Genomic DNA, 15,990 nt, shown 5'->3' on the forward strand with positions numbered 1-15,990 from the left:
AGGCATTGGGCAGGATTGGACGGAGCGAGAGGAGTGTTGTTGTACTCTGTTAGGCAGGATTTGTTTTGCTATTGTATAGTTAATTTCTTGAAGTGGAGGAAGCAATCCACCATTGCCCCTTACTATGACAGCTAATCTATGTGATGGGAGACAAACTAATAGTGAGGGCCCTTACTGAGACTAGGAAAGGAAGGCCAAGGTATGAATGGCCCATAGGAAATGAACTACTCTCCTATCCCTTAGAAGCAAGCCCTGGTCATCAGGTTGAACAGGCACATTGGCGGGGAAAGCTTGCACCAGTACTTCCAGAACGTCTCTTCTGCAGAAGAACAGAGGACCTCACTCTCCAGAGCTATAAAACAGGCTCATTTGACAGGCCCTAAATACACTTTAAATCAAAGGAAAGGAAAGCAGTAGACATCATGAGAAGAAATACAAATGACTATTCCAAACAAATTGCAGGGAGAGCATGAATTTATCCTGGGAAGTGAGGAAAGACGTTTTATGCCCCCAAAGCTTTATGGAGCAATAGGCCAGACTTTCACATTACAACGTGATCTGATTATACGGCAGGGCAGATTTTGATGTTCTCTTTCTTGCACGTCATGTACCTCAGAGACTCTGCACTAGCTGCCAGGAAATGAGAACATCATGATGCTTATGGTGGGGGGGGTGGGGGAAGAAATCAAATATTCCATTTTATAGACAAACTCCAGGGGTTTGTGCTCCAAGCCGTTTTCAATAATAAAATCATCAGTATTTTGACATGAAAATCAGCTAATCTCGTCTCACCCTGGCACCTGCAAGGCTGAAGTGTGGCTTGGTTAACACTCTGGTCATCTGTAACCTAACAGAGAAAGGCGTGAATTATAACGCCTATCACTCAAGCCATCTGGTCTCCCGATTTTCATATTGAATTTCTCTAATCCTTTAGAGAGTTGCATTTTTAAAAAAAAAAACAACTTCTTCGTCACTGCATCTTTCACGTTGCTTCACTTCATCCTTGCCAGAACCAGTTCTTCCATGGAACCCCATGTCATGGGCTGGCATGGAGGCATGTGGAAAGACATTTGCTCCCATTCTGCATTAAGGAGCAGTCAGTAGATGGTGGCACACTGACATGGTAAAATGTAGCAGCTCTATGCATTGTGTGCAGACTCTTACATGGATCTCTTAATCTAGGGAACTCTGGTAACAACCCCATGTAGGCTCAAAAGAAGCATCTAACAGTGCATCAATTCCATCGACCCATTGCAAAAATATAAATTTAAGGGGCACACATGGAGTAAATAATCCATATTGTCCTGTTTACCCTGGTGCCTGGGCTTTTCTAAACAAGTTTGACTCAACTCTAGACATTAAGTCAAATTCACGGTTGGTATTAATGATCCTAACTTTACTGACTCCAGTTGAGCTGCAGCTGTATAAGCAAGTGGCCCAAGAATTGATGATTATGATAAATTTATTTTATTTGCTGATGTTTATTCAAGTGCCAAGACCCCTTAGCTGCAGCTTTTCCTGGGAAGAAATCCCCATTGGCAGAAACCTCTGAGAGTGACAGATTCAAACCCATGACACTAAATAATTACAATGCAGAGACATCAGAACAGAAATATCACAAACTGTTCTGCGGATCTCCAGAGATTGCAAACTCCCAAGCAGAAGAGGCAAGAAACAGGATGAAAGACTGGCTCTTTTGGAAGATTTTGTAAGCTTTTGGAATCCTCTCTCACTCGAGAGGGCTGTTTCATGTTCTCTTTCTTCTTTTCCCCACACTGTGTGTCTCCACGATGCAGCTTGAGATGAGGAGAAAAGTGTAAAAGAGAAAGACGCAGATGATGAAAGGGATATAACAGCAGGTGAGAAGGTTGGGTTTATACACACACCCTACCTCCCAAGAGTATTGTCAGGTTTGATGGTGTTTTACACTGAGATTTCAAGATACAATGCACTACCCAAGAGCTATTATTACTGCTTCATGATTTCTAGAGTTGGCCCAATGAGTTCATTGTTTCTGAAGCATGGGTTTGATCTGAAACTCATTGAAGTCAAAGGAAAGATTCCCACAGATTTCAATGGGCTTTGAATCAGGTCTAAAGAGTGAGGCTTGCCCAGGAACCATTTATTTAACAAGAGGAAATCCCTTTCTCTCCTCACACATATTAAATGTATTTACCTTGACTTTGCAACAATTAAGTATTAACTACTCCTACAGAGACAGAGTAAAGACTGTGAAAGAGACATCCCTGTTCTATTCTAGCAGGGATGTCCCTCTAGCAAGGGAAGGTGGAAAATAAACAGGGACATTGCCTTGCCTGTACTTGAAGCCCTTTAATAATGCAGGATTAGGTTATGCAGGATTAGGTTATGCAGGGAAGTAAGAGTACTGACCCAGCTTCCAAATGGTCAGAGAAGAGTTCACACTCAGGAGTAAGTTAGTTCCTCAGTGGGAGAGAAATGTGTGGGTGTGGATTCTGGGCACTGTTTCCTAGATTGTTTTGTTCACTTGAGCAAAGATGGATCAAGCAGCAAAAGCAGCAGTGTCTACCCAGGGTATTCTGCTTCCAGAACGCCAGCTTACTACCAGGGAGTTCAAGTTCCCAGATCAAACCTGCTTCTTTGCCTGGCACTGCAATTCACACAGTTTGGAGCAGAGACCTGTTAATGGTTTCTATAGATTGCTCTCTATACACGGATGTACTGTGTAACAGAAAGCCTCTCCAACAGCCAATATTTTGCCTTCCTTGCATCACCTTGGGTGACAAAAGAGGTTGATCGATGCCTTTCAATGTATTGTCCTGAATCTAGAGGGGGTTTTCCAAATCTCGCTGTAATGGTGTTGGGGAGGGGTATTGAACCTCTACAGGAAATGGCTTGAGGTTATTACTATTAGTAGTATCATGGTTGTGCCTAAGGCCCTGAATGAAATTAGATCCCCATCCTGCTAGGCAGACAGTAAGAGTGACTCCCTTTGCACAATCTAAATAGACAAGTCAGATAAAGGAAATATGTTCATCCCCATTTTACCCATTGGGAACTGAGGTAGAGAGATCAAGTGACTTGCCCAAGGTTCGATGGGGAGCCCATGGCAGACGTACAATCAAACCCAGATCTCCTGAGTCCCAGTCCAGTGCCTTAACCCCAAGAACATCAGTCCTTTCACAGGCTGGCTCTATTCTTTGAAATTCTTCACATCACTATAACCTCTGCCCAAAGGGCATGAAAGCTATACTCTCCATCAACGGCCGTGGGGTGAGATCTGTTTTCAGACGCTCCAATACAAGGACAAGATCCTACAAACACCTACAACTAAGCCCTAGTACTTATTGCCCCATGTGGTCTGAGTCAGACTATATACAGCTGTAAGCGCTGTGCTCAGCTCTAAGGATTGACATGCTCTACTCATGGTAGTACACCCTATAGGCCAGATACACAGCTGGTGTACACCCATGTAGCTCCTTGGACTTCAACAGAGCTACACCAGTTTGCACCAGCTGAGAATCTGACCTTATTCTCATCTATTTCTACTCTAAAGCTACAAAGCACTTACAAGGTTGAGTATTTTGAGTTTTGAGCCTACAGGTTCAGGGCTGAGAGATGGATCTGGGGAGCCTCAGCTGGCAGCGTGTGCTCAGGGACCTCGCCAGCACAGCCTCTGAACATCTCTGAAGATGTCTCGGATGCCTTTGACCCTTGCCCTGTCTGAGCTCTCAGCACAAACCGAGCATTTTTAATTTCCCAGGTATTGCGTGTGGTGATTGGCTAATTTGTCGGTGCAGTACGTTCACTTCCTGTTAAATCAGAAACTGACAGATGGGTCCCAAGACCAGCCTTTAAGCTCTGAGATGACACAAGAACATGAATGGGGGAGGGGATTTGTCCTTCCACCCACTGCTCCTTTAGAGCTTGTGGAGTCCCACCTGTCTGAAACCTAGGCATGAAAATCCTGCAAGATGATCTCTCCAGCATAGCAGAATTACAAGGTCCTTAGCCCGTGGTGCCCGGTGGGAGCTATGTCCTGGCAGGTGGAAGATTCAGGCTTGATACACCTTGAGTCAAGATATGTCACTGCCTCTGCTGAGACAGAAAGCCTGCAGCTACAGCAGCATGTTCAGCTGATCAGATAAGGGAACAACTTTGCTGGATCTGAAAGAAATCCCATCCAATCCTCCTCATTCAGAAGGCTGGAGGGTGCACTGCAGGGCTTAAATAAACATGAGACACCAACATTTAAAGTGTGTGTGGTGGGGGGAGAGGGAGAAATGGCAAATGACACAACCCCTTATCCTAGGCATGTCATTCATCCTAAATATGAATCAAAACCAACAGGATCCTACTTAAAAAATGGCCATGGCGTTCAAGCCCCAACCCAGGAGTGATTCCTCTTTTCTAGCCGTGAAGCCTGTCAGACCTGAATGGAGGAATCAAAGCCTGTTTCCACTTTACAAAGGCTGTGGCCTTCAGCTTCCCAAATTACACATACTCGCCTGCCACCGGTAGATAATGCAGTAGCAGCTATTAGCTGAGTAATCCAGTGCTGTTACAGAAATGACCTGGGCCATGACTGCTCATTCCTTACCCATCGTGTACATCACTGCTACTCTTTTCCAAATGAATAGATTAGTTAGTTAGGAAGTTCTAATAAGTAGGCTCTAAGTACCTGAAAAAATCATTACCTCTCAAAACGGACGATCAATAAAATGGAAGGTCAAGTTACAGTTTAAGCAAAAAGAAAAGGAGGACTCGTGGCACCTTAGAGACTAACCAATTTATTTGAGCATAAGCTTTCGTGAGTACAGCTCACTTCATCGGATGCATGCAGTGGAAAATACAGTGGGGAGATTTATATACACAGAGAACATGAAACAATGGGTGTTACCATACACACTGTAACAAGAGTGATCAGGTAAGGTGAGCTATTACCAGCAGGAGAGCGCGGGGGGATAATCGCTCACCTTACGTGATCACTCTGGTTACAGTGTGTATGGTAACACCCATTGTTTCATGTTCTCTGTGTATATAAATCTCCCCACTGTATTTTCCCCTGAATGCATCCAATGAAGTGAGCTGTAGCTCACGAAAGCTTATGCTCAAATAAATTGGTTAGTCTCTAAGGTGCCACGAGTCCTCCTTTTCTTTTTGCGGATAGACTAACACGGCTGCTACTCTGAAACCTTACAGTTTAAGATGATTTTAACCTCACTGTATTTTTGTGCAAGACCCAAGTACCTCAGTAGGAGAAGGTTAATAAATACAATAAAATAATAAATTAATATATATTACTAATATTCTATATTTTAATGGTTTTAAGAGATTACAAATAAAATCCGTGGGATTTCTTAGATTTAAAGTCCAGAAGAGACCATTAGGTCTGACCTCCTGTATAACATAGCCTACAGAATTTCACCAAGTTATTCCTCTATTGAGCCTAATAACTTATCCTTTAGTCAAACACATCTTCCAGAAAGGCATCCACAGTCCTCAATTATAGATTTCAAGAGACAGAAAATCCACCACTTGCCTGGGTAGCTTGTTCCAATAGTTAACGACTCTGACTGTTAAAAATATGTTCCTTAATTTGTGCCTTGTTTAAAGCAACAAGTGCAAACCTTCTTCATTTCTCTCTCCCGCACAGTCCCACTCGTTACAGTGATTAGTCAAGTCACTCTCAGACCTGGTGGGACCACTCCTGCAAAGTGCTGAGTACCATCAACTCCCACTGGTGTGCAGGAGTTAAACCCACAAGAGAAGACACGCATTTTTTTTCCAAGGACCAGGTATTCCTCTGCTGTAGAATGACCGCAGAGAGCAAACTGCTCTTTATAAAAGCTTAAACAGGAATGCCCTGCGATCTGTGTGAGGCCTCCCACATGTTCCCCAGAACAAGCGTCTTGGGGATTCATTAGTGCTCAGCGTTGCTCAATTAAATAGTCTTCCACTGAAACAAAAATATATCAAGAAAGCAGAAGCTTATTAACCACATTTTCAACTTCTCTTTTTAGAACTAAATGTTGCTGCTGGGTCGTTAACACACCCTGGGCTGCAATCTCTGATCTCCCTAGCATGTGAAAAGAGAGGAGAATGTGGGGGCAAGAAGGGGAAAGCGTGTCACGATGCTGGTCTTTACCATCATGTCTGATCATCCAAAAAACCAGATAACGTGGCAGAGGAATGAATAGCTATTCTTTCCTATTTTGGCCATGTGTGCTGGCCGTTAAAATGAAGAATGGTGCCAAAGCAAAGACAACAGGTTCAAAACAGAAAGGATCGCAAAAGTTTTATGCAACCTATTTGAGACGAATCTAGTTATGCCAAATCCTGATCTCCCTGGGGTCTGTGGCAAAACTCCTATTAACTTCAGGGCAACCAGCATTTGGCCTTATAAACAGTCTATTGAATTCCCAGCTGCTCAGCTGAGCAGCCAGGATGGCATGTAGCCTTGTACAGGGTGGATTCAGACTTTACGGTGGAGAGAATTTCAGTCTCAGTACCTGGATCTAAACTCTTTTGATACCGAAGCTGAACCAGTTAAAGCTAATCCCTGTCCAGCCAAACTGTATTGGAGAATCTGGCTCTCCCCCAGCAGGATGCAAATCACATTTAACCCAGCCACTTTATTCAAGGTAGTTTAAAAGTCTGTATAGCTGTGAAGACACAGACACATATTTGCGGTTGCAGCAGCACAGCCTGATGCTGTGGCTTCTTGTCAGACTGTGTAGCAAATTACAGATGAGAATTCAATCAAATATTTTCATCGGGCCAAATCCTGGTCACATTGAAGTCAACGGGCATTTTGCCACTTTGTAGTAAGCTACAAAACTGAGCCGGGGGTTTTCACTCAAACATTTCCAGTTGTGCTCAAACAACATAAACAAACATGGGCATCATCTCAACAGGCTGGAGATACGGGGCGGTTTTCAAAAGCACAAAGATCAGCTAGGCCTCAAGTTCCCCCTGGAAGTCAGTGGAAATTGGGGGCCTAATTCCCATTTTTGCCTTTGGAAAATCTCCACTTTAAATATGGATGGCCCAAACCCACACCAGTCTTCAAACCAGGGCCGGAATCCAGACCTCCACTGGTTTTGCAGAACAAAACTACCCCCTTGCCCATCTCTATTTCAAAATCGTTTTATACGTTTTTCTTATAAACCTCATTCATTCCTTTAGGTTGTTGAGAGTAGCAAGATGAATCAGCTGTCACTTTAAAGCTCAGATTTCAATGTAGCTTGAATACTCCCTTGATACTGAAAGCAGATAGTGAACAAACAAAATTTAAACTGCCAACCATTTAAAACAAAATCAGTATGCTCTTTCAGCCTCCTCAGTACTGTCCCTGCTATTGAAGCCTGGCCATCACTGTCAAGGTCTGTCTCTGAATATGCCCAGAATGATAGACACTTACTCGCTGAGAAACATAAGTGCTACCTCTGTCTCAGTTTCTCTCTGTTGCTGTTGCTGTTCACAGGGTGATCTGCTCCAATGCATTTGGCTGACTTAAGGTAAAGCACTGAGCTGGCACTTGCCAAAGAAGGAAACGCTGGAAAGAAGACAAAAACAGCAATAAAAAAGACAAAAAAGCCCATGAAAGATCCACATCTTGGTCTAAATCTTGCTGTCACTCTTTTTGGGGGGGTTATGGCAGTATATGCCTTTGCTGGTGGCATAGTCAGTCTCACATATAGAAGTCTTACATATTCAAATCCATTTCTTCATAATTTATTTCTTTGAGCAAGAGAGGGATAAAAGGTTTAGGCTACTCAGCTTCTGTGGGTTTCCACTGCTCCACAACCTGGACCAAGATGTTAATTACTACCGACCCACATATCTCCACAGGCACCACCAATCGTTTCGCCCCTCAGTGCCTTGGTTTACTTCTTACTCACCTTTGCAAAGTCCTTTCAAAGTGAGTGCTAAATATTATTAAGATTTCACTTCTATGCACCCACACACTTGTATAATATGAAGCAATGTCCTGCTGGGCTGGCTCTCTGGGGAGCGCTCCAGGGAATTACATTCATGAAACTTCTTTGTGCCACCGTGGGTGAGGGCAGCTATACCCAGACTACATGCACACGTATGTTCTCTCATAGGGCTTGTCTACACAGTGGCACAGTGCAGACTACAGGAGTGTGAACTGCACAATGTGCTCATGAGTTGTGCTCTGACTGTCCTGTGTGTAGACCCTGCTGGTGCCTAGTTCGCACCAATGTAATTCTGTTTCAAACTGGACTATGTTAATACGGAGCAGGTAGAATGCAACATGTTAGCGCACTCTACAGTTCACACCCCCGTAGGCTGCATTACACCACTGTGTACACTATCTCATAGTGCAAACCACTATAGAGTCAAGTCACAGTGAACAATAAACACAACACACACGAGTCACTGTCCAGCAATCTTCCGCCATGCTTTGCATTCTTTACACAGCCTTGAGAAGCAGGTCAGACTGCATCCTGTCCAGCCAGCCATTTCATGTCACCACGGGTGTGTGTGTTCCTCCCCGCTTCGCCCCAGCCCCTGACATCAGAACCTGCAACACATACTTTGGCAATACTCTGCTCATCCAACACACAAGTCCTGCAAACTCAAGTTTTCTTCATCTGATCATCTTGATAGTATCAGGTATCACTCCGATGATCCTGCAAATTTGGCAAATTACCTCCTCGTTAGTCATATGCATAGTATAGCTAACATGCAGCAATCCCCTGTAGTAGTTCGGTTCAAAGGCAGAAAACCTCTTAGGATATGTCTACACAGAAAAAAAAACAAAAAACAAAACCCGTGGCTCAGGCTGCGGGGCTGTTTCATTGCTGTGTAGACTTCCAGAGTCAGGCTGAAGCCTGGGCTCTAGGACCCTGTGGGGTGGGAGGGTCCCAGACTTATATGGACTTAGATGTCACCATTGTCTTTGTCGTTTCATTTGATATCTTTAGAGCTAACTTCTCTGCTTCCAGTGCTGCTCTTTCTAGCGCAGGATGGTGGTGACCAATCCCAGTCGTGGCTTTAGCAGTTCAGTTGTGTCAGGATGATGAATGCATAAAGCTAGGTCAGGTTATGCCCACTGACTCACAGTATGTTCTTGGGCAAGTCATTACTCCTGGGGGAATTCTGCACCAAAAAATTAAAAATTCTGCACACAATATTTTAAAATTCTGCATATTTTATTTGTCAAAATAACACAATATAATCACGCTGGTTTCAATTATTTTGGTAATTTATTTAAACTACAGTAAAATGGATGGAGAATGGGAGTGGGGAGCATAGGAGGAAATCCCCAAACCCCCTCTGTCTAATAGTAGTGTAGCTAGTATTCACCCTTTACTTACAGTTATTAGTCAACAAATATATGCAGCCACATGGGGGAATTCCCTAAGAACAATGGGAACAATTCACTAAGCAGGCAGGCTGCTACATTCTGCTTTGTCCAAGAGGACAAAGCCTGCCCAATGCCTACCTCCTCAGAAACACCCCAAAGCCCTGCCCCTCCACACTGAGCGTGCTGCAATAGTGAGTGAGAGAGATACAGTGTCTCTCTCTCACTTGCACAACTGCCCAGCCCTATCCCCTGATCGTGATTTACATCTCTACCAGGTGCCCAAACCAACCTGTCCGCACTGCTGGAGAGGGGCACATGACCGACCTTGCAGCTTCCCTTTGCTTCCCCATCAGAAGTCATTTTTCTGCAGAGAAGCAAAGAAATCTGTGGGGGCCATGAATCCTGCACACACGCAATGATGCAGAATTCCCCCAGGAGTAAAGTCATGCCTGCACAGGGATGCTGGAACAATTTGTACAGTGGCGGTGCTGAGAGCCATTGAACCAAACTGCAAACCCTGTATATCAGGAGTGGGCCCATGCGGCCCATCAGACCTTTTAATCTGGCCCTCAGCTTCTGCCGGGGAGCGAGGCTGGGGACTTGCTCCGCTCCACGCAGCTCCCGGGAAGCAGCCAGCATGACCCCCTTCCGGCTCCTATATAGTACACAGAGGTGTGGCCAGGCAGCTCTGCGCACTGCCCCATCCACAGGTGCTGCTCCCGCAGCTCCCATTGGCCACAGTTCCCAGCCAATGGGAGCTGCAGGGGTGGTGCCTGTGGACGGGGCAGCACATGCAGAACTGCCTGGCCATGGCTCTGTGTAGGAGCCAGAGTGGGGGACATGCTTCTGGGAGCTGCTTGAGCTCAGCACCGCCCAGAGCCTGCACCCCTGAGCCTCCCCCCTGTGTCCCAATCCCCTGCCTCAGCCCGGATCCCCCTCCTGCCTGCTGAACCCCTCAATCCCAGCCTGGAGCACCCTCCTTCACCCCAAACCCCTCATCCCCAGCCCCACCCCAGAGCCCACATCCCCAGCCGGAGCCCTCACCTCCTCCCACACCCCTACTCCCAATTTTGTGAGCATTCATGACCCATCATACAATTTCCATACCCCGATGTGGCCCTCAGGCCAAAAAGTTTGCCCACTCCTGCTGTATATGATGGAAACCACTTCAAGCCAGAGGGTACAGCAACACCCCTAGTTCCAGCACCTATGTGCCTTCACAAGGGGATTAATGATCCTTCCTTTCCTGGTGGTTGTCTTTGTGAAACTAAATACATAAGACCCTGATTCTCCCTTGTGCCAAGATCAACTTGTTGTAGGGGGGGAAGGGGAGGGCAGCAGCCAGGGAGGTGGTTATGCCTATCTCTTTCTCCACCTGGTCCAACTCCAGTGTAACTTACAGAATCACAGGGCGGGAAGGTACCTCCAGGAGTCACCTGTTCTAGTGCAGCTTCCCACACCGAGGCAGGGGGCAAGGAAACCTCGACCATCCTTGACAGGTGTTTTTCCAACCTGTTCTTAACAACCTCCAACGAGCCAACCAGCCAGGTGAGCTGCTCCACTGCCTAACTATCCTTACAAATAAGAAGAGTTCCTTAACATCTCAACCTAGCTAACCCTCCCTTGTTGCTGATTTGAAGACTGTTAGGTCTCCCCTCAAGACTATTGCACATGCCCTCACAGACCAGGTTTTCTAAACCCCTTGCCATGTTGTCACTCCTTTCCTCTTCCAGGAAACATTAAACTGACACTAAACTGGGAGGAGTGGTAGATACGCTGGAGGGGAGGGATAGGATACAGAGGGACCTAGACAAATTAGAGGATTGGGCCAAAAGAAATCTGATGAGGTTCAGCAAGGACAAGTGCAGAGTCCTGCACTTAGGACGGAAGAATCCAATGCACCGCTACAGACTAGGGACCGAATGGCTCGGCAGCAGTTCTGCAGAAAAGGACCGAGAGGTGACAGTGGATGAGAAGTTGGATATGAGTCAACAGCGTGCCCTTGTTGCCAAGAAGACCAATGGCATTTTGGGATGTATAAGTAGGGGCATTGCCAGCAGATCGAGGGACGTGATCGTTCCCCTCTATTCGACATTGATGAGGCCTCATCTGGAGTACTGTGTCCAGTTTTGGGCCCCACACTACAAGAAGGATGTGGAAAAATTGGAAAGAGTCCAGCAGAGGGCAACAAAAATGATTAGGGGACTGGAACACATGACTTATGAGGAGAGGCTGAGGGAACTGGGGATGTTTAGTCTGCAGAAGAGAAGAATGAGGGGGGATTTGATAGCTGCTTTCAACTACCAGAGAGGTGGTTCCAAAGAGGATGGCTCTAGATTGTTCTCAGTGGTAGCAGATGACAGAACAAGGAGTAATGGTCTCAAGTTGCAGTGGGGGAGGTTTAGGTTGGATATTAGGAAAAACTGTTTCACTAGGAGGGTGGTGAAACACTGGAATGGGTTACCTAGGGAGGTGGTGGAATCTCCTTCCCTAGAAGTTTTTAAGGTCAGGCTTGACAAAGCCCTGGCTGGGATGATTTAGTTGGGGATTGGTCCTGCTTTGAGCAGGGGGTTGGACTAGATGACCTCCTGAGGTCCCTTCCAACCCTGATATTCTATGATTCCAGAGGGGCTGCTCTAATGTTCAGTTCCCAGCTGGCAGGGCAAGCCCTGTCCCAAGCCCTCTCCCAACAGCCCCTGTGGGGCAGGCCTAGGAACCTCAGATGGCTTCACACCAGGAGGGGTCATTCTCACCTGGCCACTCCATCCGCTCCTCTGCCCACCACAGAGGGGCAGAAGCAGGAGCCGGGTTTGTAAAACACTCTATTAATTATTGCCCAAGGTTTGTCACTCGGCTCCTGGTGGCCTCATTCCCGTGCCCAGAGGAGGAGGCAGCCTGCGATCTGTGCCCCTGGCCCTGCCCATTGCAGGGATCCAAACCACCGAGGGCTGATCCCCTGCCCCTCAGCACCCTTCCCGCCTTCCCCCGGCCCGGCCATTTCGGCCCCGGGGTGACCCGGGCACGCCCAGACACACGCACCCAGCTCACCCCCATCACGAGCCGAGCGTCCGACGGCCACATCCTCCTGCCCCCCCCCAGGCGCGGCTGCTGCCGGCAGCTTTCGCAGCCCGGAGCCACTCGCCGCCCGCCCGTCCCCGGCGGCGGCTGGGGGCCGGAGCCAGAGCCCTGCCCCTCGCCAAGTGGCTTGGCCGGCTGGGACTCGCCCCCGGGCTGCAGAGTTCCCCGCTGGGCGCTGGAAGGGGCTCGGAGGCGGCTCCCTGCACCGGAGCCTCCCGTCCCGGCTGAGCAGCGGCGCCGGGGAGCGCGCCAGGCAGGGCGCAGCAGCCCGGGCGATGCCCGCCGCCGGGCGCCCTGCAGCCGGAGGCCGCCTGCCCTGAGCCCCTATGGAGCCCAACCTCACCGCCGGCGGGGCAGGCAACGCGTCCGGCCGGGCGGCGGGCTCGGGCGGCGGCGGCGAGCTGCTCATCGCCTTCGGCGCGGTGCTGTCCTGCATGTGCGTGGCCGGGGTGGCGGGGAACGTGTACACCCTGGCGGTGATGTGCCACTCGGCGCGCGGCGCCGCCCCCATGTACAGCTCCATCATCAGCCTGGCGCTGGCCGACCTGCTCTACCTCTCCACCATCCCCTTCATCGTCTGCACCTACCTGGCGCAGGACTGGTACTTCGGGGACCTGGGCTGCCGCGTCCTGCTCAGCCTGGACCTGCTCACCATGCACGCCAGCATCTTCACCCTCACCCTCATGTGCGCCGAGCGCTACCTGGCCGTCACCCGGCCCCTGGGCAGCCTCACGCGCTCCCGGGGCTACCGCAAAGCCACGGCCGGCGCCGTGTGGTCCGTCTCCCTGCTGCTCACCCTGCCCATGATGCTGATGGTCACGCTGACCGAGGCGGGCCAGGCCGGGGGCAAGGTGAAGCGGATGTGCGCCCCGACCTGGAGCGCCGACGCCTACCGGACCTACCTGACCGTGCTCTTCAGCACCAGCATCATGGCCCCGGGGGTGATCATCGGCTACCTGTACGCGCGCCTGGCCAGGACCTACCTGGAGTCCCAGAGGAACCCGCCCCACAAGGAGGGCAAGAGGTCCCCCCGGCAGAAGGTGCTGATCATGGTCTTCAGCATCGTGCTGGTCTTCTGGGCTTGCTTCCTGCCCTTCTGGGTCTGGCAGCTGGTGCGCCTCTACCACAGCTCCCTGCAGTTGACTTCTGAGACCCAAAAGTGCATTAACTACCTGGTGACCTGCCTGACCTACAGCAACAGCTGCATCAACCCCTTCCTCTACACCCTGCTCACCAAGAACTACCGGGAGTACCTGCGCAACAGGCACCGCAGCTTCCACCGCTTCACCTCCTCCTTCCGCAAGCGGAGCTCCAACCTGCAGCGCTCCTGGGGAAGGGCCATGTCCTCCAGCAACCAGTATGACTACGCCTCGGAGTCCCTGGGCATGGCCACGCTGAAGGACAAGTGAGGAGGGAGAGGGGCTCCAGACACGTGGGAACCAGAGGAATGTCTGTCCAAGGTAAGGCTTAAGGGCCCCATAAAGCCAAGGTACCGCGGGGAACTGGCTCTCTGGGTACTTCCTTTACATCTTGGGCAAACTCCTTCCAAGCTTTGTCTAGCTCCCGCTCCGCACTTGTTTTACTTTGATTCCGTGGTACTACAATGATGCCCAGGCTCGAGGACTAGAAACCTGGCAGTCTGAAATCTCCCTTGTCCGGTCCATAGTACTGTTAACTGTTCAGAATGTGTCTCAGGAAACTTTGAAAGACCCTTTCCTATTTCATCTTAAACTTGAACTCTCTTGTATACAGTAGAGTGTTCTGCACTTTGATCAAACTCTTCTCAGAAGTGGGGAAAGGCTGTATGGGTACATTCATTGTGGCGATGCGGCCAACCCCAGGCATGACAAACTCATGGGCCAAGCCCTCTGGCATCATGAGATTGTCTTAAAAATCAGGTGAAATTGAATGAGAGAACATTTGGGGTTCTTTTTATTGGCCTCCTGGTTGTTGCTGCTGTTGGGTTTTGTTTTTTGTTTTCTTCCTTAGGGATTGGATTTTCAAGCTTTTCTATGTAATCATGAGAGCTAGAAACTTTTTTTTTTTTTTTTTTTTAAAGAAAGCTGGGATTCTCTAAATACCTAACTCCATGAGCCTGGGCTTTTAAAAACCCCCACTAAATATTGTGAGACTCGTGATAAAACGGTGACAGTTGGTGACACAGTTGTGGGGGACATGCATCAGAACAATGTTCATGCCAGAATCTCCTTGCAGTCTGCACCAGTCTCTTTTAAGAGCAAGATGAGGAACTTAATGAATTAAATGCCATGCTGGTATTGTTTCCTGATTGTGTGATTCAACAACTAGAAATTGCTCTGCTCCCTTGAGCCTTTCTACTGCATTTTCTAGGGAAAAGAGGGATGATTAGGTCAGAAATTGACATAATAGGCCAAATTAATTACTGATGTAACTCCACAGAAGTCACTTTGGCTCAGTATAAACTACTCATTATTGTTCTTCCACCTAACATCTAATAGCAAACCTTCAGCACACCCATTTCAAAAATATGTTTGTAGCCTTTTTTTTAAAGGGTAAAACCTCAATTCAGACAAGATTATTAAGAAGCAATGGATCATCAATGGTTTTACCCTCAGTCGACTGATCTCTTCTTCACTCAGCACAAGGGTCTGTAATTATGAGAACCAAAGACACTGATCCTTGGCTGCCACAGTCAGGGCTGATGAGAGGCTGGGAAAGGGGGGACAATTGTACCAGGATCCCAAGCACAGGTCACCACCCAAAATGTCTAACTGGGATGAAATGGGAGGGGTTGAGGCCCCAGAGAACATGATATACCAGGGCCCCAAATTTCTCTCAGCAGGCCTGCTCCTAGTGTAACATGGAGTGGAGGAGTGGGGACAAAGATAGCTTTAAGCTATCACTGTTTCAGCCTGTACTTTACCGTATCGTGCAGACTAGCTAGCTAACTAAAGTGTCATCGAATGATAGCATTTAAGCCCAGAAGGGACCACTCTAGTCTGACCTCTTGTACATCACAGGCCACCAGCACCGCCCAGAGAATAGAAGGGATCAAGGTCCACCAGTGTCTAAGGCTCCTGCCGTGGCAGGGAAATGATTGAGATATACTCAGATAATCCTGATAAATGACCCATATGCTGCAAAGGAAAGCAAAAAAAACAAAAACAAAACAAAAAAAAACCTAGGTCACTGCCAATCTGACCTGGGGGAAAATTCCTTCACAACCCCATATATGGGGATCAGTAACACCCTGAGCATGTGAGCAACAAGCAGCCAAACACCTGAGTGAGAGAGAGAGTGTGCTCAGTGCCACCGCAGCGTCCTGGCCCAACCTCCCTTTTCCCCCCCATCTCCAGCTGTGATCATCCCTGATGCTTCAGAGAAAGAAGATTCAAAAAAACCCCTCAGAATACATGGTACCGGGGGGAGGAAGGGGGAGATCCCTTAGTTATCCTGGCCACTGGCCTGCTGAAACCCTGAAGCATGAGCTTTAGGTAGATTTACATAATCTAACATGCTTATCCCTGAGGTGTCTGGGTACCACGACATAAGGCATTGTTAGGACACACAATGTGCCATGTACTTTTACAACATTTTAAGTACTTGCCTTTTTTGGA

The 15,990-nt window shown here is 48.2% G+C and overlaps 1 protein-coding gene across 1 annotated transcript; it reads left to right on the plus strand.

The window, feature by feature from the left end:
- Window positions 1–12,442: 12,442 nt before the first annotated feature.
- On the plus strand, window positions 12,443–15,704 carry LOC102933692 (urotensin-2 receptor). Its single transcript, XM_007072587.4, has one exon. The coding sequence runs from the start codon at window positions 12,721–12,723 to the stop codon at window positions 13,801–13,803; it is 1,083 nt and encodes a 360-aa protein (XP_007072649.2). The 5' UTR covers window positions 12,443–12,720; the 3' UTR covers window positions 13,804–15,704.
- Window positions 15,705–15,990: the final 286 nt, after the last annotated feature.

The sequence above is a fragment of the Chelonia mydas genome, chromosome 14 (genome assembly GCF_015237465.2).
Source record: "Chelonia mydas isolate rCheMyd1 chromosome 14, rCheMyd1.pri.v2, whole genome shotgun sequence".
Taxonomy (NCBI): domain Eukaryota; kingdom Metazoa; phylum Chordata; order Testudines; family Cheloniidae; genus Chelonia; species Chelonia mydas.

Excerpts from the sequence above, each read along its gene's own strand:
- LOC102933692 (XM_007072587.4), top strand. The coding sequence starts at position 12,721 with ATGGAGCCCAACCTCACCGCCGGCGGGGCAGGCAACGCGTCCGGCCGG.